This window comes from Anthonomus grandis, chromosome 13 (genome assembly GCF_022605725.1).
Source record: "Anthonomus grandis grandis chromosome 13, icAntGran1.3, whole genome shotgun sequence".
In the NCBI taxonomy this organism is placed as follows: domain Eukaryota; kingdom Metazoa; phylum Arthropoda; class Insecta; order Coleoptera; family Curculionidae; genus Anthonomus; species Anthonomus grandis.
In genome coordinates, this window is record NC_065558.1 from 10,135,768 (window position 1) to 10,159,280 (window position 23,513).

Below are 23,513 nucleotides of genomic sequence, written 5' to 3' on the forward strand. Positions count from 1 at the left end.
ATTATTACCTGACAATTTTTTATGAAAATTTACCTCTACGTGGCAACGTTGCAAAACTCTAACCAAACTTCTTATTTTTGACAGAACCACAGCTGAACTGTCTCAGCTTGCTGGTTGATTCTAGTTCTTCTTTTATATCTTGTATCTTGTATTAGTAAACAATTTTTCACAAATCTTCTTTATTTTAATAGAGTCGTAAAAGAGACATGGATTTATTATCCTGATCTTCACACCCAAGGGTAAATACTTGTACTTTTTAATTTATTTATTTTGTAATTGACTTCACTTTAGTGGAAGAGTCTAGGGAAAATTGTTGTTAGTTCAAAATTGTTCAAAAAAACGTTCAAAGGTGCCCTATAAGTTTCCCTAACGTTATTTATAGATTATTATATGTTAAGGTTGATTTGTTTTTCTTAGGGTAGTTTTATGATTTATGCCTTAACCTAAAAGTGCATACCATATAACTAACAGTTTACAGACCTTAGGAAATGGTTTATATCCTTTATTGAATTAAACTTTTTAAGTGTTAACTTACTGAATGTCTGTGGATGTCTTTATGATCTTTATCTATAGGAAAAACTATACAAAAAGCTTATATGCAAAACTTTATTTCTTTTAATTGTATATATTACAAAAGATAAACTTTTTTCATTACAATAAAAATACAAAATTATGCAAAACATACAATGTAACAATGTCATATAATTCATACTTTTGGCCACAAACTAAAAGTATGAATTAGCTGTTCTGCCGTCCTTAGTTAAAACATCCTAACTCGCAATTCGATAAAGCTGAGAAAATTGAGATTTTATGAAAACTAATAGGTATGCAGTCCTCATGTTTTAAAGCAATTCCCTGGTTCTTTTTATATGCTTAGAAATTTGCTTTTTACATTTTATGGGTAGTTTAATAAGGGACTAGATTCATTATTTGGTGAAATTTTCGAAAAAAAAGTTAGATAGGACTTTTTAACTTAGTAAAGTAATTATAATTAAAAAAAAATAATAATATAAATATATATATATATATATATATATTTGGACTGATTTTTATTAAAGACACAGGAGTTTGTTTTCTTTTTAATTTTACACCTCGACATTGTGTTCGGCAAGTAGGTTTTGGTTCTTCCGAAAAGGCATTTTTGTAGTACAACACATTTTATCCCCTTTTAAAGTGCAAATGTATCATATTCTGCAAGTAAGGTTTGAGAACATTTTTTTGAAGCTTAAACTTGGATGAACAATCTTTCCATTCAAAAAAGTTGTTTTGTATGTTCATCTCTTTTACATGGACCTTAGATGAGTTTGCCATTTCTACGGATGATTTAAAATCATTAAAATCGATCACCTTACCGTACCTTTTTAATAATTGTTCTACTTGGTGATGGAACGCGCCCGCTGACATAAAAGTGTGGCCAGATGAAAGTATTTTATTTCCAGATTCTGCAGTTCAGTTTCGATAGAGTTTACAATGTAAACAAAATGAAAATAAAGCCCAATTTTTGTTTTGAGCTGCACAGTCGTCAAGCCAAATCGTAACATAAGTCTCTGTTATATATAAAAAAAAATTAAAAAAAGGTAAATTTAAATCATCCTTATTTCGACCCGCAACCCCTTTGCTTAGCACTTTTCGAATATGCCCCTACTGGCATATTCAAAAGCATTTCATAGAGTTTGAAACCTGGACTATAAATCCAGTCATATTTTCATTTAGGCTCTTTGTTTAAGACTCTTAGAATTTTTCTCCTGACTTTTGTTGGCTCTAAGCAACCCTTCCTGTATACCGATTTTTTCCAAAAACCAAACAGTTCTCAAGCCTCTATTGAACTTTTAGTCCTGGAAATTTTAAGGGGTTTGAAGGTTTCGAATTTGAGTTATTGCGTTCCAAAGAATTTGGCATTATGCCTCCTGTTTTGAACAACTTTTAGATTCTTGTCTTCCAGAGACACCTGAAATCCCTAATTATAAAAAAAAGACTTAAGAGTCAAAAATCTAGGGTAAGAGTAGCCATTGACAGGCTAACCTTATATTATACTTCTGAATGCACAAGGTGTGTCTCTCTCATCTCAACGATGAATATTCTACAAACGGAAAGCTACTTAGGACATTTAAACTTTGAAAAAGATAGATAGGACATTTTAATTTAGGATTATCGTCTTTTCTGCACATCGAACAATATATTTAGGTGAATTTATGGCATAAAAAATGTAGTTAGGACTTTCTAATTTAGCCAAGGAGGCAGATACCATTTGATAGGTCAATAAAATGTAATAAGCCAAAAAAAAAGAATTTTGTAGTTAGGACGTTTTAACTAAGGAGGGCAGTGTTACTCTAGTTAATTCTGTTGATGTTACTTTAGAAAAAAAAACCTACTTACAAACTATATTATCTGGAAAATTTATATTTATTCTTTCATTGTATTACAATGTAATTCATAAACTTCTAAATTAGATTGAGGTATATAAACACAAATCAAAACAATAAAAAACTTATTACTTTTGACTGCAACATACACACACACAATTTGATATACCTATATTAATATCCTCAAGGTCTTTATTCAACCCTATTTCTTAAGAGTGATATATCATTTAATTTAGTCCCACCTACATTTTGATAATAAATGATAGGGTTGGAGGAATTTTTTTTGTGGTGACAATTTTCCTTTCTTTATTTTCATTAAACAATTTTTGTTGACCAGTTGGGTAATCATTCAAAAAAAAATGATTAATTGTTTAAAAAGTCATGATTATCAAAGATAAAAAGTTTGATTTTTGCATTATGCGGTCAGAATTTAGTATCTTTAAGATTAAAGGGAACAATTACTACAAATCTTTTTAATTTTGAAGATTCAGGATGAATTTTTTTCACCAACACATTGAAGGTCTTAAAATTAGGTTTTTTAACAATATATTCCTTGTCCATTTCATACTTGACATTTTCAAGTCTATTAATATAAATCCATGCCCTTCGTTTAGCCATAAATCCATTTGATTGAGTTTTCTGTTGCATTTTTTTTTACTATACATAAATAATACTATAATATTTATAGGTTTTGCCAAAGGCTCTAGGACGGAATGCCACCTAAAAAGAAAAGGGGACCTGTAGTGGTGGGTACAGTTTCTACTCGTTCTACCAGACGTGAAAGTGTTGTAAATATTGAAATACCTAAAGGATCGGTGAAGTCAGGAAAGTCTCCGGTAAGGTCCCCAGTACCTAAAAAGCCTACTAAAAAACCAAAACAAGAAGTTTCAAATACTGAAAATGAAGATGGGGATGCCCAACCTAAGGTGACTGAGACTCCTGCTCCTTCAAATAAAATTGAAATCAGAACTGAAGTAACAGATCTCTCTGATGTCCAAGATTCCATAAATTTTTGTAATATTGAGATTCATGATGAAACTGATAAACTGTGCCAAGAAGAAGTTGTTGCAGAAATAGAAAAAGTAGCAGAAACCAAGACGGAAATAACATCAGATGAAAACAAGGAAAGCGAAAGTGAAATGATGGAATTACAAGCAACCCGTCCAGAGATCCTAGAACTTCTGAAAGATTGGAGTGATGAAGATAACAGTAAAGACAGTGTTAAAATAATTACTGATAAAAATAGGAAAATCATTGCCAAAGATCAGCAATGTCTGATTGATATTCTCGAAGGCACAGGTCCAGAAACTGACCCTACAGCTGAAGGTTTGAAATCAACTAAAAGAATACAAGAGATAAAAGAAGAAGAAAACCCTATAGTGAACATTGAGAGCCCTAAAGTTGAAGAGCCAGATATCATTGAAGAATGTGTGGTTGAAGACAATAGCATTATTATTGAGTTCTCAGATGAAAATTCTCAAGGAAGCAAAGAGGAAAGCAAGATGGAGACTGAAGCAACCAATTCAAAAAGTGATGTAAATTCAGTGGAAAGTAAAGCATCTTCATCTAACCACTCTGAAGACAGTTCCAATAATTATGAAATTGAAGAACATATTATATGTGACGCCTCTAAACCAAGCAATGACTCTAAAATATCAGAGGGATCAGTCATTAATACAGAGCAAGGTGATAAATTTACCTCAAAAGTCATTAAAGTATCTGACACAAGTGTAGAAATTCAATTTATATTATCTGATCAAAATGAGTTAACCACTGTAAGTGAATTGAAAACTGAAATATTAGAACCAAAGAAAGATCCAGAAGAGGCCAATTTGTGCAACAAACTATTGGAATCAATGAATATTTCTCAAGAAGGCCCAAAAGCACAAACATCTGACAAGATAGAAGAAAGCATTTCAAAGATGAGCATTTCGCCAAGAGAAGAATCAAAGGCAAAAATTTTAAAAACTCCACTAGCAAAAGCTAAAAAAAATAGAAAGCCTTGTGATTCAGATAGTGATCTAACATCCACAGAATCTGACAGCAGCCAGAGGAGAAGAAGTTTAAGGAAGAAACCTGAGGTGAACACTGGTTCTATAGAGAAGTCTAGGCAACAGGAGGAAGTGAAGCCTCTTGAAAGTGAAAAACCTGATTTAAAACCGTCTTTAGAACACACCTTTTATACATCAGAAGCACTTACAAAGAAACCCATTAAAATGAAACAAAAAGCCCCACTGGCAAAAGATGATTTTATTCAGGAACCAATGGATTGTCTTTCAGAAAAAGCTACTGTAGTAGATGAAGAAGAGTCTACATCCAATGAAAGTATTAAGGAATTCAAATCCCTTTCACTAATGGATACGAGTACAGCCAAAACCTCAGACATGGACACCAGTATTCCATTTGAAACATCAGTAAACAAAAGGTCTCCTAAAATACCAAAATCAAAACAAAAACAATCAGATGATGCAACCAAACTGGTAATAATATCAGAAATTGATGCCACCATAGATGAAGTGTTGCGTAAATATACGGTCGAAGAGAAAACATTATCCTCAACCTCTTCACAAAAAGACCAAAAACAGAAACCAAAAGAATCAAAGAAGAAGAAAGAAAAACCAAAAAAAGATGACAAAAACGGAGAGTCCTCTGAAGAAAGACGTAGGTCCGATAGAATTAAAACGATTGTTCCGGTCAAGAAAAAATCTCATGGGTTAGTAAAATCCAAATCAGAACCGTGTCTTCCTGACTTAGATACTTCCGACAGTAATTCCAATACAATGGAAGTCGAAAAAACCATCCCATATGCTTCACCGCAACTTTCAAAACCAGATAAAAAATCCAAATCGAAATCAACCGAATCTTTGCAAGTAGTAAAAGTGCTTTCTTCAGATATCCCAAAACCGATGGATATAAAAGCCGACAAGTCTGGCCAGGCGGAAATTGCAGCGCGACTAAAAACATTTCAACACCTTAAAGAAAATCAGTACAAAACAGACAGACAAGTTTGTAAAGAAGCTAAAGAAATGATCTGCGATTGTTATTTAGCAGAGGAGGATATTCAAAAAGACGAATACGGCTGCGGAGAGGACTGCCTAAACAGACTGCTTATGATTGAGTGTGGACACTTGTGCCAAGTAGGTGAAAGATGCACAAACAAGAAATTCCAAAAGAACCAATTTGCTCCTGTGGAAGTGTTCAAAACTGATAAAAAGGGCTTAGGATTGAGGGCCGCAGCCAATATCGCTTATGGCGAGTTTATTTTGGAGTATATCGGAGAAGTGCTGAATCCTGATGAGTTTGATAAGAGGGCTGAAGTATATTCAAAGGATAAGAATATTCACTTTTATTTTATGTCATTGAGGGCCGATGCTATTATAGATGCTACTATGAAAGGTAGGAATTTCTTTATAAGATGTTTTTGATGCCATGGATTGTTTGTTTTGTTTTCTAGGTAACATATCTAGATTTATAAACCATTCTTGTGATCCTAATGCTGAAACTCAAAAATGGACTGTTAACGGGGAATTACGTATAGGCTTTTTTAGTACGAGGACTATTCTAGCCGGAGAGGAGATCACTTTTGATTATCACTTTCAGAGATACGGGTACAGTTCAGATTTCATTACACATTTGCTTTGCTAATGAATCATTTTAGGAAAGAAGCTCAGAAGTGCTACTGTGAGGCGTCAATATGCAGAGGCTGGCTTGGAGAAAGACCTGATGAATCAGAGGATGAAGAGGAGGAAGAAGATGAGGAAGAGGAAGAATCTTCTAAGCAACGCGAACCAGCGAAGGCTGATGTGGTACTTATACCTGACAAGTTAGAACCTGGCAAAGAATTACCAGAGAAAATGGATATAGAAAGTACAGTTACACCAATGGAAGTAGGTGCAGAAGAAAAACCAGCAGCACCAGCCGAGATAAAAGAAACTCCGAAAAAGACGAGTAAAAAGAAAGCTAGAAAGGACATTTTGTATGAAGATTTTGATGTTAGTATAGTAGTCTTTTTATTGCAAGATGATATGCAAACGTTTGTTGTTTTTTTTGCAGCAACTTAATGATGATATTGAGATGCTTCTCACGACTGGTTTAAAGAACCAGGCTCATACATTGAAACTGAGCAGGTTGATGGTGAGAGCTAAAGATTTGGAACATCGTAAGAAGTTACTGCGCGTTTTAAGGAGAGGAGAAGTCGCTTGTCGAAGGTTGTTTTTGGATTATCATGGATTAAGGTAAATGAATATCATTTAGTTTTTATTTTTTACTAGATGTGGTATTTTTTGGGTAAAGTGCTGAAGGAAACTATTTGTTTATTAGCGTTTCAAATTACATTTAATTTATTTTCACGGCTCTATGCTGAGAAAATTATAATTTTCAAAGTCTGTTTGCTGAATTCCTGTATTATTACATTTTTGCCTAAACCGTTCTTGGGTCAACAAAAATATGTTAAATTAATGAAGTTAAATTATTATAATTATTTTAAATTAAATTCCTTTATTTCCACGTTAGGTCGTACATTAGGACATTGTGGTCATTAATTACTAAATCTAATGCAGAGGTCTTTTATTGATATTAACATAAATCAAGTGAGAAATTAAACACTAAAACATAAACAGACGAAAATTCATAAAATAGTAAGTACTAACATTATAGTAGATAAATACTAATGAACAATCATTTTTGACCGGGTAAAGTTATAAAATTTGAGAATAAAATAGATAAAAACATGGATTAAAGTTAAAATGATTAAAAACATGGATAGGCCTTACAACTCAGAGAAACAGAACAGCCATATAAAAAAGAAATCACAGATTACTATTTAAGCAAAGTATTCCTTAGAATTATAAAATGATTTTTCAGTTAGGCACATTTTAAATTCGCTCTTGGACTGATTAAACAATTTAAGTTCTCTGATTATGATTGGTAGTTGATTGTATATTTTGATACAGGCATAGTGTGCATTTTTATGTCTTAGTAAAACATGAGCATTGGAATTTTTTGTATCGTCGTTGTGCAGCTCATTGTTCTTAGTGAATTTAAATACATTAAGCGAACACTTGTAAATGTTGATAGATTTTAACGGCAGTATTTTATACTCCTTAATAAATTCGCGACAGGATTCTTGTGATTTTAAGTCATACAGTAGTCGACTGATTTTTGGGATGCAAATACTCTATCTAAGTTGATGGCTTGTTCCTATAACATGATGTTATAAGATAGGTGATAGTGATATGCGATCGCATAGTAAACATAAAGTAAAATAAAAGAATGTATATTTTTTCCCAATCAAGCAAATATAGTCAGCTCTGCTTCCCAATATATATGTGCCCAAGAACTTAGAACTAGTTATTAGATTAGCCCTAGAAACATTTTTGTAGAAATGTATTTGGACAGTGTTTTCTTCATTTAGGATAAGTTCGTTAGTTAAGCACCATGATTCATGCAGTCATACTGCATTCAATTTCTACATGAGAGTCTGTTCGGGGTTTCCTTTTGAGAGTAATATGCCTTTCCTATCAACATGGCCTTCATTACGTTTTTAATTTTCTGATGCTTAAATTTTTAAAGCTGCTTAATAAATTATTTGACAGTTTTGCTGGCATCTATGTAATGCTTTTTTGAATGCTATATGCCATCAGTTGAGACACCCTAGAACAGAATTCTATATTTAAGGTGAGATTCAAAGCATGGATTGTACACAATTTTCAATATACCAGTTTGCATTTGTCTCATTCGAAGAATTCTTAAGCAGTAACATATCCAAACCAGTTTTTTATTGAGGTCTACAATATGATTTTTTCAGTTTACCTGATTATCCAAAATATACCCTAACAGTGTTATATTATTTTTTACTTCTACAAGGTGTTTCAGAACTATAGGATCAAACTTCTTGGCGTTATTCAGTGCAATAGTAGAAAACATTTGAGTATAGAACCCATATCCAGAAAAGTGTCCTAAGAGGGGTTAAAATTTAGAAAGACGATGAATTGCCTAAATAGGATTTATTGGATTTAATTTTTGCTTTTTGCCCTTGATATCATCACAACAATTGTTTAAAATGTCAATGTTTAAAAATTTCATAGCTGATTTAAGCAATTTACCGGCGCTTGTGTGTTGTTATCTTTAAAAACGATAACAAATATTGTTTTTTGTAGGTACATTCCATATCGCCTTAGTCATGCTATCTTATTTGTGAAGTTTGTAAGAATTAAAAAAAAAAATTAATTGTTGCTAATGGAAAACTTTTATGAATCAAAAATTGGCGGATATGCATTTGGCATATGTTGTATCAAGAACCTTATCTCGAACGACAGCATTCGGGATACAAAAGCAATTGAAGAAGAGGTCTTTCTTCAAAATTGATTAAATCGGTTTATTCAGGTTGGCGGATATTTTGAACACTTGTGATGATATCATGTACAAAAGGCAAAAATGAAATGCATTAAATCCTATTTAGGCAATTCATCGTATTTCTAAATTTTAACGCGTCTTAGTGCTGTAGTGACACTTTTCCGGACATGGGTCCCTATACTTAAATGTTTCTACTATTGCACTGAATAACCCCTAGAAGTTTGATTTCATAGTTCTGAAACACCCTGTATTGGACTCTAATACTAAATCTTCTGGGGGTTGTATTTTGTTTTTGAAAAGCAATGCATTTGGTTTTTTAAAAGTTTATTTGTATTCTATTGTATATGTACCATCTGTTAATTTCTGAAATCACTGGTTTTATTTGTTCTTTTTGTTTTACAAGGAAAAATGTGTCCTCTGCAAACATAATGACAGCTGCAGCTGTGATGAATAAAGGTAAATCGTTTATATCCAAGAGGAATAGAGTTCGTCTTAGGACTGACCCTTGGGATACCCCTGAGTGTGTTCCCTCCCATTCTGCACAGACGAGTTCACCATTCTCGTTGCACAATTTTATTTTGCTCTTTGCTTGCGATTTTTTTAAATATGTTGGAAGCCAGGTATGTGCGACACCCCTTATCCCGTATTTAAGAGCTTTCTGAAGTAGTACCTTAAGATTAACACTATTGGAAGCTTTTCTAAATTCACCATATAGTCTATAGATGATTTTGTTTTGTTCTACTGATTGGGTGATGTCAGATATTACTTTTTGAACTGCAATGGATGTAGACTTATTCTTTGTAAAGCTGAAGTGACTTTTACAAGAAGTTGTCTCAAAATTGTTTTATTTATATGGGCAAGGAAAAGATCAATTCATTTTTCTTCTAATAAGAAAACATTACTGGGTTATTATAAAGTAAAAAGGTGTAAAAAAACGATTAGTAGCTAAAGAATATTATTCTAGGGAGATAAAATCTTTATTTAATTATATTTATTCAGTTATCAATCTTTTGAATTGAATTATCAAGTTTATTTATTTAAATTAACCTGTAATATATCTTTTCTTTAAAGATTAATGCATGGCTACATGATCGACGCCCAGTCTTCAACAGGAGACACCAAAACGACTTTCACCAAACTTGACGTGATTCAGACCAAACTAGAGTTGCTTCAAACATTGGCGGTTTTACCAATTCAAAATAAAACTATGCTCATCGAAAGTAAAGTACTGCCCGCGGTGGAAAAATGGTCCAAAAACGAAGATATTTTTGAAGACGGCGATCAAAGCGACGTGAAAAATTCACCGGAGTCCGACGATCCCGCCGTAAAAGAAAAGATCGACGAAATTAAGTTTTTAGCGGCGAATCTATTACAAGAATGGGTAAATCTCAAAGAAATTTTCCGCATTCCCAAAAAACAAAGAATCGAACAGATGAAGGAGCACGAGAAAGAAGCAAATAGGAAATTCTTGGAGAGCAGTTATGCCCAAGAAAAAGAACCGTCGAGAAAGAACGATCAGCGCTACAGGACTTGGTCCCGGTACAAATCGGAGAGAGAATCCAGCAGGAAAACTAGGCACGAGGACAAAGACAGACCCTCGGCGGAATTTTTAAAAATAAGCAAACATGAGAGACGTAAACTGTTCGCTCTACAAATGGAATTAAAAGAGGAGGAGCGTAGGTTAAAGCAGCGAGAGATTTGGCGTCAGCACGAGATGAACTGTATGATGATCGGGGCGGATCCGAGGTTCACCGCACCTTTCGACCCCAGTAAAGGGTTTCAGTACATTTGGAATCCGACACTTGGGCAATGGCAAGCTTTGCCAGTACCACAATCTAACAGTTCGCAAGGTAACGATAGTTTTATAAACCTATTTTCCACTCTACAAGCAAAGATTTTTTTTAGGGAGTTCTAATTTTAATCTGCCAAATCACAAGCCCTCCATATCATTGCAACCGTTTCCGTTTGGTGGAACGTCTACCCCCCAGTTTCCAGGTAAGGAATTGTCTGTTTTGGTTTTTATGTGTTAATTGTTTTAATCTGAAATTCAATATTAAAATCTTAATTCAGCTTTTCCCGTGATCACATCAGCACCGATTCCCAGTCAAATACCGGGTATCGCTTCATCGGTGAACTCGACAGCCCATCCCGCTATTCCCGGACCGGTGCACGGTTTGCCTGTCATTCCTGGATCCTTACCTGGAATTAATCAACCGCCGGTAAGTGTAGATTTGGATTTTAACAAAAAGTGAACGGTGCTTTTCTCGAAACGGAAATTCCCTGGACCGTCAATTTTCATCCATTCCTATATTACAGTTTACAGAAATTTCTCATCTTATCGCACGCCCTCTATACTTGGGTTACCGAACAGATGGAGTGGTCACGTGTTCGTTCTGCGCCGGAGGTGCGGCCTAGAGCCTCGATAGGGTTCATGACTTGGGGTTTCATTTAATTTTATTAGTCGAACGGCTTTAGATCGTTTTACACGAAATACATACATTTAAAATATTTGAATTTATTTTAACGAAGAAGTGTATTATAAAAAAGATTATTCTGACCATGGTTATAAGATACCGAGTAATACAAATAATTTGACCAAAAAAAGCACTTAGCTTACTTAGCTATCTGAATCATTTTCAGAATAACTTGAATCACTATCATCTAAATTAATAATAAGCGGTTGAATATTCAGCCTCTCAAGTACATGTTCTCTTTCATACCATTTTCTCATTTCTTCTTCCGTATATCTTACTGAGTTCTTCCACATTTTTGGAGTAATAGTGCTTAAAGTTATTCCTTACACATATTCAAACAAGCAATCTCTGTAGCACCATCTCGACCAATATGCATAAAATTATTTGAGATGTAAAAAAAGTTTTTTTTTTGTTTGTGCTAGCACTTAGAAATTTGGCTTTTAACAATGTGTGATTAAATTCAATTTCATTATTGATTTACTATTACTTACGACTTATTCCATGAAAAATTGGGTTTTTTTTTTCTAACAGCATGCTGTGATATGGGGCATTATCCACCACAAATACTGAAGGCTGGGTAAGATTCTTTAACAATTTGGTTTTCAAACCAATTCAAGAAATTTTGCTGATTCATTTCTCCATGTTAATCACTTAATTGAGTTTTCGAAGAAAAATTAGCCTCAGCACCCTCAATGAGTCCCTGTCAATTAACAACAAATTAGGGTTGCTTTTTTAGAGTTTTCTCGAACAGCTGAAAATCGAATTAATGTTGATTTCTCCGATTTTTGGAACTATGTGCAGAATAAGAAAGGGATTTCGCCTATTCCCGGAGTAATGCTGTTTCAGGATCGTACAATAAAAGATCCACAGCAAATTGTTGATGCATTTGGAACTTTCTTTCAAAGCGTATATATTGAGTTGGACCCATCTGGTATTAATGTTGGTATTGAATCGAGCCAGACTATTAACAATTCTCTAAATTGCTCTTATAATTTTTCGGAAGATGAAATTGTCACCGCCTCTAATAAACTAAAAAGTAAGTTGACCTCCGGTACCGATGGAGTACCAAGTCTTGTCGGTAAAGATTGTATTCGCATCTTGTCAGGGCCTATTGCCCACATATTTAATCTTATCGTGTTTTCAAGTTACACAAGTGGTTCCAAATGGATGAGACCGAAATTGGGTTACCGTCAACTATCCAAGATGATTTGTCAAGGAACTCTAACTAACCAAAGACACACATCCGCCAAAGGATGTCCAGCTTTGGTCCAAACCAGGTCGAGATAACTATGGATTAATTATGGACAGCATATAAACCGATCTGAGTCCCATGAATCTTGATGATCGCGATGAAATTATCTCTCCTGTCTATAAAGTTCATAAATACGTTAGAAAAGTACAAATTCATAGTGATTCAGTGTTCTTGAGAGGGGAGATGTGGTAGACAGAAAAAAAGTGGACTTTTTACCTCATTTTGAGCATATAAACCGATCGTAGTCCCATGAATCTTGGACGATCGCAATGAAATTATCTCTCCCGTCTGTAAAGTTTATGATTACATTAGAACAGTATAATTTCATAATTATCCAGAGTGTTCTTGAGAGGTGAGATGCGGTAGAAAGTGAAAAAGTTGACTTTTTACCCCGTTTTAGGCATATAAACCAATTTGAGTCCCATGAATCTTAGACGATCGCAATGAAATTATCTCTCCCGTCTGTAAAGTTCATGATTACATTAGAAAAGTATAATTTCATAATTATCCAGAGTGTTCTTGAGAGGTGAGATGCGGTAGAATGTGAAAAAGTTCACTTTTTACCCTCTTTTAGGCATAAAAACCGATCTGAGTCCCATGAATCTTGGACGATCGCAATGAAATTATCTCTCCCGTCTGTAAAGTTCATGATTACATTAAAAAAGTATAATTTCATAATAATCCAGAGTGTTCTTGAGTTCTCAGTATTTCCCGATAAATAGAAAGACTGCAAGAATATCCCCGATACTCAAAAAGGGACCGAAGAACGACATTCAAAATTACAGAGCTATATCGATCTTATGTAATGTTTCTCCAAACTTTTTGAAATAGTTCTTTATAATAGAATATTATGCCCGTGTCAAATTAGACATAGTACCTAATCAATTTGGTTTCATCAAAAATCGCTCCTGTACAGCAAACCTGGCTTGCCTAAATGAGTATTTTGTGTCAGCATTTGGATAATAGAGGTCAAGTTGATGTAATATACCTTGATTTCTGCAAAGCTTTTGACCAAATTGACCACTTTGTACTTCTTCATAAGCTAGCATTTTTTGGTTTTTCTACGGATTTAGTTGCTTTAATAAAATCTTACTTACGAGGTCGTAAACAGTTTGTTGAATATGAAGGCTTTAAGTCTCCTATATATAAAGTGTGTTTGGAAGTTTCGTAAGGATCTAATTTGGGGCCCGCTTCTCTTTTTATTATTTATAAACGATCTTGCCAAATTACTGTCTTGTCAGAGTTTACTGTTTGCGGATGATATAAAATTGTTCACAAAAATAGTGCTGAAGACGATTGCGAATTCCTTCAGGTAGATCTTAATAAAGTAGAGAATTGGTGCAATGTCAATAGACTATATTTAAATGTTAATAAATGCTCTATTCTCTCATTTTCTAGAAAACTGTTGCCAATCAATTTTGACTATAGAGCAAATAATGTTGTGTTAGCCAGAGTGGATAAGGCGATTGATCTGGGAATTACTTATGATGCGAATTAAGTTTCGCCAAGCATGTAGCAAAAATAGATTCTGACTCTGCCAAATTGTTGGGTTTTATTTATCGAAACTGTCGGCACTTTGAAAATATTAATACTTTTCTTCGCTTACATACGCTCAAAAATAGAATACGGATCTCTAATTTGGTACCCAATTTAGATTAGATAGATGATATTGAGCGCATTCAGCGCAAGTTTATGAAGCATATCTGGTTTAGAGAGGAAGGTGTCTTTCCAGCCAGAGGTTTGGATAGTCAATTATGCTTAAATAAATTTAATATTATACCCTTAGTAAAAAGAAGAGAAATTCTTTCCATAAAATTCTTATATAACCTTATTTATAACAAGATTCACTGTCCCACCCTTTTGGCTGGTTTAAATTTTCGAGTACCAAGAATAAACTCTAGGCATTTTAGATTATTTTATGTAAATCCCCCTAGGACTAATATTTTGTTTAAATCCCCTATTAATATAATGTGTCAGAATTATATTAATAATAATTTACATGAACGGTTCGATATTTTTGTTGACAGTTTAAGGTCCATTATAGAAGGTATAAAGTAAATAGGTGATGCAGAGTCTTTCTAGTATGTATATAGATAGTCTGTTTAAGTACATAGAATGGTAAGCATTTTGATTTTTCATTTTTATACATATTTTGGTAATTTTTTTTTATTCTTTCCTGTAATTGGGTAACAAACCTATTGGAAATAAATGCCTCTTTTTTTTTCACGTGTTGTGAACCTTTCTATAAGTAAAATCTGTATTGTTGTGACGAATTCATAATGAGTTACTTATTATATTGGGTATTACGTCACTTATAGCAAAAATCAATTTAGAAATTTTTTATCTCACACGCTCAACAATTATTGAAAAGATGAAGAAAATAGACTTATTCACGTATTTAAAAGAAATATGAACTTAAATCTGTAACGATACCGTTCGATATATTTAATTTAATTTAAGTTCAATAAGTTTTAAATACAATAATTTACTTGAGGTATAATAGATTTTTTTTTTATATACCTAGGAGCTGAGGTTCAATCTATTAATCTCTGAGCTCGTTTCTTCTTTTCAATATCCTACCTAACTTCGTTATGAATATTATAATTAAAAAACGATAAAATACAATAAGAAGACCTACTTTTTTTAAAAAATACCTAATTTGAACCAACGTTTCGGTAGTTATATCTACTACCGTTATCAAGGTAATTAAAGTAAAATTAAATATTTCCATTGTGGATATTCCTCAGGAGGAGTAGGCGTGTATTCTTGCTTCATCCGTATTACTTACTTTTATTTCTTCTCTTCTCCTTTCTTTTAATTCTTTTAAAAAAGTATATAAAGTATTTTCGAATTAGGAAGAAATTTTGATGAGACTGGATTACTGAAAATTTGAAAGATAAGTATATTTTATTTTTAATTTAATTTAATTTTACTTTAATTACCTTGATAACGGTAGTAGATATAACTACCGAAACGTTGGTTCAAATTAGGTATTTTTTAAAAAAAGTAGGTCTTCTTATTGTATTTTATCGTTTTTTAATTATAATATTCATAACGAAGTTAGGTAGGATATTGAAAAGAAGAAACGAGCTCAGAGATTAATAGATTGAACCTCAGCTCCTAGGTATATAAAAAAAAAATCTATTATACCTCAAGTAAATTATTGTATTTAAAACTTATTGAACTTAAATTAAATTAAATATATCGAACGGTATCGTTACAGATTTAAGTTCATATTTCTTTTAAATACGTGAATAAGTCTATTTTCTTCATCTTTTCAATAATTGTTGAGCGTGTGAGATAAAAAATTTCTAAATTGATTTTTGCTATAAGTGACGTAATACCCAATATAATAAGTAACTCATTAACCTTTCTATAGCTCCATTATAAAAACTTTTTAGTTTCCATTCTCTGTATATGTATGAATACATCTCTCCTGTATATTTTCAGGTTAAATTTCCATATCTCCCGTATATTTTCTCACGGTCAACTCGCTGCCATATTATAAATATGAGATAGCTTTCGGATTTAACCTGATGTCCACAATTTTATTGTAGAAGTCACTCAAAGTCTGCAAATCCTTCCCCATCCAAAACGACCTTTCCTATTATTCCCTTAATGCAATCTGTTCCAAGATAAAGATGGTGAAAACTTCTAGATCTAGACTATAAATAAATAAATAATAATAAAAAAAAGAAAAATATTACAAAGTTAAAATTAAACAGGTAAATGAAATAAACAGATAAGACATTGAAGCAACATGGATGCCGCTTGTTAGTGTCGAGAGAGGAAAGAGTCTATTTAGAGCTATAAAGTCAATATCAGGTTCACGACACAATCAGAATTACGTCACTAATCGATTTCTTTACACAAAATAATTTTTCCTATTACGAAATAAGCTATACCTACCTACCATTTAATTATCCATGATTTTTAGAAAAAAACATGAATTTCTTCTCTGCTTATTTGGAATAGCCACATTTTTAATTTATATCGGAATGTTTTCCCATAAACATCTTTTAAGTCATTAGGCAAGGCATTAAAGAATCTTGGCGCCAAATAGTTTTTGGATTTGTGTCCTATTTCTTTTTTTATTAAGAGAACTACCATACAGTTTTTCTTAAACCTAATATTTTTCTAATGCGATATCGCTTGTAGATCTATTTTTCGTTTATTTATAACAATTAAAATTTTAAAAAAATATAGGTGTCTTCTTCTATTTCTTCTTCTTCGTTGTTAGTTGTAATGTGATCTATGTAGGTCTAGGCCTGATGATGCTCCGATAGGAGCGAAACACGTGTAGCTTTTTAAAAAAATATTATGGATTTGATGAGACCGTGACTTTGTGTTTTTACCTTTGTTCTATTTCTTCTTTCTACTTCTAGTTTTCGTAAGTAATTCTGCCGTACCGTTCCCCAACCCACAATACCATAATTTATATGAGAAAGAATTAACGCATAATATAGGTCTTTAAGTTGTGCAGGAATCAAAAAAGAAAAGCGTGATATCAAATATCTTATTTTGGATTTATGACTAATTGAAAACTTTAAACTGGCACCATTTACGTATTTTTCTATTCCCAGTTGGCGAATTTGCCGGTATTCCACGAGATAAAAGAAGAGGACCCATCTCAAGTGAAATTCGCAGGACCGATACCGCCTCCGGCAAAACTGCCACCGAAATGGAAATGCGCCAAAGACAAGTACGGACGTCCATATTACTACCACGTGAAAATCCGAAAAGCCCAATGGGAACCCCCACCTTACATAGAACCCGAATGTAATCAATCATATCACGATAATAGATTTAAATTTTAAATAAATCAAAATTGATTCTAGCAACTGATTCGTCCAGTTCGGAGAGTAGCAGCGTGAGCTCCTCGGATTCCAGCTCGGAATCGGATAGCGACGAAGACCTGGACGACTCTCGTCTATTGCTCGACGTAAAAAAACAATTAGACTCGAGTTCTAAATTGAAATTGACTGTCTCGGATTCTATTAAACAAGAATGCAAGGATTCTGATACCCCCAGTCCTGAAATTAAGGTGCGAGTATTGTAGTTATAAGGTTCACTAATTTATTGTCTTTTTTTTTTTTTTTAAAGATGGAATCTGATAGTGAATATGAGCCCAGAGAACAAATGGAACCTCTCTCCTCTATTGATATCAGACTGAAAGAACAGTTTAATCTTGATGATAGTGAGGATCCGCCTAAGAAGAGAAGGAGGATCGGGTTGTGTCAAGAAATAATTATCAGTGTAAGTAGAATACCATATTTAGTAAACTTACATACCTAATGTCGAATATTATGTTTTTTTGTCTATATTTTACTAGAGCTTGATTGATTGATTGAGGTTAAACTTGTTCTAACAGTTTAAGCATTAATTCACGTAGATTTTCCTTATCTTTCTACTTATATAGTCAAGATGCAAATTGTATTTCAAGTTCCTGTCAATACTCAGTCAAAACTCCCAAGTATTTCACTAAAGTAACAGACTTAAACACTATTGAATTAATTTATTTGAAAAGAAAATTATGATCTTTTGTTGAAAAAACTTAGGGGCTCGGATTAAATCATTTTTTGAGGTGACTGACTAGTTAATTGAAAGAAACTATTAAACTGAAAGAGTGTTAAAAAAACCTTTTTATCACATGATATTTGTTAGAACTACAAGAAACTCAATAAATGTATAAGTAATTAAATCTTAAAGGATATATTCGAAGAATCCTATACTAGATAAATCAGTTTAAACGATACAAATAAATCATTAAGACTTCAGTAAGGTACATAGTAATAGGTATCGTTTGGAGGTCGTTCTCTGTATTAGAAACTTCAGTGTGGTACTAGACAGTAAATTAACATTTGTGCCTCATTCTAATGAGATTGCCAATAATTCGTTTGGATTTATTTACATTTTATCACTTATTAAAGAGAATTTATTGTTTCCCTGGTATTTTAGAAAATATACCACTCAATGTCAATATCAATAATAGATATCAGAATCCTGCTATGTTTGGTCAGCCTTTTTTTATACTATTTACAGTTTCTCTTCTCCAATCAGCAGAATGATGAGGGAGTTTAATGAAGTTAATCGCAGATTTTGTTACTTCAATAAACTGTTAATTCATTTAAATTAAACCTAAAAAACGTGAAGTTATTTGTTAATGTTACGTTTTTCTTAGTTTGTGTTTTTTATTTTTGTTTGCTATATATGGTTCATTTCTGTATCATTGATTATTTGTTATATTCTTTATAGTTGCTACTTATTATTATGTATGTCTTCATTTATATTTTATTCTTGTAAATTGGCTCTGCCGTTGAAATAAATAAAATAAAATAAAAAAGCAAATGTAAAATACAAACACAATACATCGTTGTAACTAAAAGTAATAGAATAAAACTATAAGTACACAAAAGTTTTAAAATGAAGGAGATATAACATAAGCACCTAATACTGTAAAATGAAAAAAATCTACCATGTGACAAAGTAAGACTATTTCTTAGGTATTATTTTCATGAAATAGTGAATGTATAAGCTCAAAAAGGGCCCAGGCTAATAAAACATTTTTATTTTGTTAAACTCGTTTAATAGTTTTATATAAGATTATAAAATCGATTCCCGTCCATAATAGAGCATTTATAAAATTATTTTAATAATGTTATGTTATTGTTTTATTACTTACTTATAAGACTATATAAATACAGTTATAAAATATAAATTTCTAAATATAAAATAATATTCGCATCTCATTTTTGATGCCTCTTCGGAATATTAAAGGTTTTATATGAGTAAAAAGAATTTCTTAAAATTAGGATTTAAAAAATGAGCATTTTCTTGTTTAATTTTGTCCTACATTTATGCTATAAATATAAATAAATTGGACTGAATGTTTTTCTTAAAATTGCATATGCATTTACAATAATTCGTAAAAACCAACATGGCGGAAATAAACCCAAATAAATGTCATTAAAAAATCTATGTGTCATTAGATAAATCTACTTAATTTTATAAGAAATTCTAATAGAACATAATTATTTTATCATTAATAAAAGTTATATATAATTTTATTCTATAAAGAATCCGTTTAAAACATAATTGTTTTATACGCAGATGATATAAATAAACAGATGGCGCTCTTATAGGAGTAAAATAAAGGTCAGGTGTTTTTGGTCAAATATATTTTAGGCGGGGCCAAGAGGAAAGGTTTGCACGACTGTTTTACGTTATGTGGTTTTATTATTAGAGGTCTGAAGAAATAATATTTGGAATTCTGTTATAAAAAAATCTTATATTATAGTTTATTGTCCACATACTTAGTTAGCTCTTTACTGATCTCTGTATTTTTAAGAATGTCAGTAAGTTCCTTAACCTTATTTATATACTAGGGGAGACCGGGGACAATTGAAACAATTTCCAAATATTTATTTTTTTCTCTTAGAGAAAATCATATTTACAGCTAAAAAATTGTTTACAAGGACATTTATTAATTCCTTGTATATTTTAAATCAGGTTATTTTACTTATTATATAATGCCTGTAAGATATTAAAGGAAACATATAGCCTTGTATATTGTTTCAATTGTCCCGGAGACGGGGACAGTTTAAACACATACCAGGGACAGTTGAAACACCATTAAGAATAAACAAAATATTTATTTTAATACTGAAATAACATTCAATTTAGAAATACGAAGAAAAAAACATTGATACATATAATTTTTACACTTAAATAAAACCAAATTTTTTATTCAAAAGTTTTAAACAACATAATAATTATCCTAATGCCGAAATAAAGATAAATTAGCAAAGTAGAATATTTATTCTGACATGCAGTTATGACAGATATACAAATCTTCTTGACGAGTGCATTCTACATGTGACCATTGGTGGCAATCAATGCATTGCACCCATTTTTCCCCTGAACCGCTATTTCTATACGATTCCAAACATACTAGACAAAAACAGTCTTCATTGTCACTGCTGCTATCTAGTTTTTTCTGCTGCTATATAGTTTTTTTGGACACTGGTGTTTTTGATGTATTTTTTGGATCACCAATCTAGCCAAGTAGGTTCTACTTAAAAAACTTACTTACTGACGAATAAAACTGCAATTTTTGTGCATTAACTTAAATCCAAAACCATTTAAGTGCCTTGTTTAAATAATATGTCATTAAAAATTAACACTAGTATACTATCATTTTTGCGTGTTATCTGTCATATTTATTATAATTCTGTAATGAGGCTTTTTATTGGGCCATTCTATTTAAGAAAAAATCAAATTAAGGTAGCTGAAAGCCTTTTCCTGCTTTTAGCCTCGAACTGAAGAAGACCACAAACAATTTAAAGAGGACATAAAAAGATTCAAAGCAACTAAAGAAAAACTGAAGAGACAAAAGGAACAGATGCTGCTCCAAGCCAAGAAGAAACTAAAACTAAAAGAGCGACGACCTTCAAAAACTCGACTTAAGGAAATGAAAGAGTGGAACGACGAGCATGCGAAAAAAATAAAAGAGGTCTTTAGGACTACTATGGCTACCACTGTGGTAGGAGTGCTCAACGCTTACCGAAAACCTGAGTGTAAAGTTGGTAGGATTGCCAATACTGAAGATTTTAAGCATCTTGCTAGAAAGGTATGTTAAACTTTGTTTTTTATTTATTGCTTTCTAAACCAAAACATTTTTTAGTTAACCCATTTCGTGATGCTTAAAGAAATCAAGCATTTAACAACCATTGATGAGCTGGTTTGTACCGACAATGTGAAAGCGAAGGCCAGGGAATATATTCGAAAGTATATGAGTAAATTCGGGGAGGTTTACCAAAAAAGACATGACGAACCGGATTTTAAAGATTAATAAATGTGTTCATTGTTTTTTTTTTGTAAATATTTATGTAGCCAAGGGTTTTAAAGTTTTATGTTAGGTTATCCCCGTGGTTCTTTCCGCAATGTTTTTGTACACTTTAAAAATAGATGTATTGAAACTTACAATTTTGTTTTATTTAGTTGGCACAAAGTCTCAGTCTCAAGGAATTAGTTTAAACAGCTACACGTGATTCAGCCTAAGCAGGTCTTAAAAAAGAACAAGGAACTTTCTTTTGTTATATCTTTTCCTTGATTGTTAAGACCTGATATGATGTCATCTTATCAGATGTTTTCAAGTAATCATTCCCCACAAGTTTGGTTCCCTCGACATGGTGCAGAATTGCAGGTCTATATTCTTATCCGCAATATTATTGGAAAGTGTATTAATTCAAGTCTTAATTATTTTTACCCAAAAATAATTAATAAAACATAATTTGGGAAGAGAATTGGTACAGAGGATGCCCTCGTCAGACTGGTGAACAGCATTGTAGACAGCTTTATCAATCAAATATCAAATAGCCGTCGAGGACCTGTGTAATGGCCAGCTCGCTCGCCAGATTTAACACCTCTAGGCGTTTTTTTTATGAGGCTATTTAAAGCAAAAGGTGTACGAAACTGAACCTGCTTCAGTATTGGATTTACAACAGACAATACCGAATATTTGTAGAAATATCGATAATAGTGTATTTGAAATGTTCGATGTGAAATTTCGGACCGACTGTTCTTGTGTCAAGAATTTCAAGGCAACCATTGCCAGCATCTTCTCAATTGAATTCAATCTATTTATTCGATATATCAAGTTAAATGTTAATGTATTCAGGTAATTATTAAATGTGCCGCCATTTTGTAGTAGGTAAAGATATTGAATTTATATTCTAGGGTTATAAAGTACTTGTCAGGAGCTTCAAAATAATGCGCCACAAGACCACCCTTTCTATTTAATTTTTTTTCCAAGATGGCGCCCAGCAGCTGTCTTGAAATTTTCATTTGTCAATTTTGCTTTAAAACAGTATTTATTCATCAATTACCTCAAGTTTCAATATTTTGAATTGATCCGTTCAAAAAATAAAGAGAGGGAAGGACATTAAAGAAAAGCACTGTATTGAATATACACTGCTTGACAGGATATCCCAATGACAAAGCAGGGAGTAAACAACAAATCACTAAATATATAAATTAGCAAAAAAAACAAAATAAAACTTACATGCTAAAGAAACCCTAAACCTTAAATATTAACACTTCAACAGACAGAAATACCGCCGAACCAATGAACTAAAGCAAAAGTGGTTATACCACGACATAAATTAGATATAATAATGCAATACAAATAAATAATCAGGACAAAATTAAAATAATACAATAATTTTAACAGAAAAATTAGATGGAGAGGGAAATACATACATATTAATTATATACACTACATATAAAAGAGCTCTCTATACCTGCTAGGGGGTCTGTGATAAAATGTTTGGGTATAGAGCAAATACAGGTGTTAAAAATGTCAAAGTTATTACTTAAAGTGTTATATTATGTTAGTACACATAGCATGAATAGGTGAGCTTTTTAGTTTATTGGTTCCTGCTGCACGGTGAGGTACGTGGTATTTTATTTCTTGCAGGAGCTCAGGGCAATCAGTCTGGTGGTTTAACAACTTAAATAAGAAAGTAAGTAAGTTCTTCTTAGGAGTGACTGCATATTAAACATCTTCAGTAAATATTGTTTTGGGAATCCTTGAGGTGGACAATTGCCCTGAGTTTTAAGGAATAGTAACTTAAGAAACCTTCTCTGAACTCTCTCCAGATCCACCTAAGTATGTGAATAGTAGTCTCTAACTAAACAATATAATCATAGTACAGCCTCGAGATAAAGCCATAGGTCTTGGTTGATTCAGATATAATGGTTTTAAAGTGTTTGTTGAAAGAAATTTACTATCAATCAAAAACTACTTCCACGACTCTAAATCTAGTTTATGGAGTAATTGTATATAGTAATAATTTTTTACTGTATATTACGTTACTCGACACTTATTGATATTCGTTGTTGTTTGTATTACAACAGGTGATTAGGGTATCTAAATCTTGTTGCAGTATTAAGCAGTCGCTAATTGTTTAGTTCTCTTGAAGGAGTTTGAAATCTTCGGGGTAAAGCAGTATCAGAGGGACAACCTGGACATACAAATTATTTTTAAATATGTCAAACAGCATTAGGGTA

At 32.4% G+C, this 23,513-nt stretch overlaps 1 protein-coding gene across 1 annotated transcript; it reads left to right on the plus strand.

Annotated features, from left to right (window-relative positions):
• The first annotated feature begins 93 nt into the window (after positions 1–93).
• On the plus strand, positions 94–21,428 carry LOC126743802 (probable histone-lysine N-methyltransferase CG1716). The gene is made up of 13 exons (XM_050451026.1): positions 94–239; positions 3,052–5,759; positions 5,818–5,971; positions 6,022–6,355; positions 6,417–6,598; positions 9,789–10,567; positions 10,623–10,712; positions 10,788–10,936; positions 17,027–17,222; positions 17,282–17,487; positions 17,547–17,699; positions 20,755–21,072; positions 21,127–21,428. Exons 2-13 carry the CDS (start codon positions 3,077–3,079, stop codon positions 21,292–21,294), a joined length of 5,412 nt encoding a protein of 1,803 aa, XP_050306983.1. The 5' UTR covers positions 94–239; positions 3,052–3,076; the 3' UTR covers positions 21,295–21,428.
• The last annotated feature ends 2,085 nt before the right edge of the window (positions 21,429–23,513 follow it).

Coding starts and splice junctions, on each gene's coding strand:
- LOC126743802 (XM_050451026.1), top strand. CDS start 3,077: ATGCCACCTAAAAAGAAAAGGGGACCTGTAGTGGTGGGTACAGTTTCT. Junction 5,760..5,817: donor TATAGATGCTACTATGAAAG/GTAGGAATTTCT, acceptor TTTGTTTTCTAG/GTAACATATCTAGATTTATA. Junction 10,568..10,622: donor ACAATCTAACAGTTCGCAAG/GTAACGATAGTT, acceptor GATTTTTTTTAG/GGAGTTCTAATTTTAATCTG.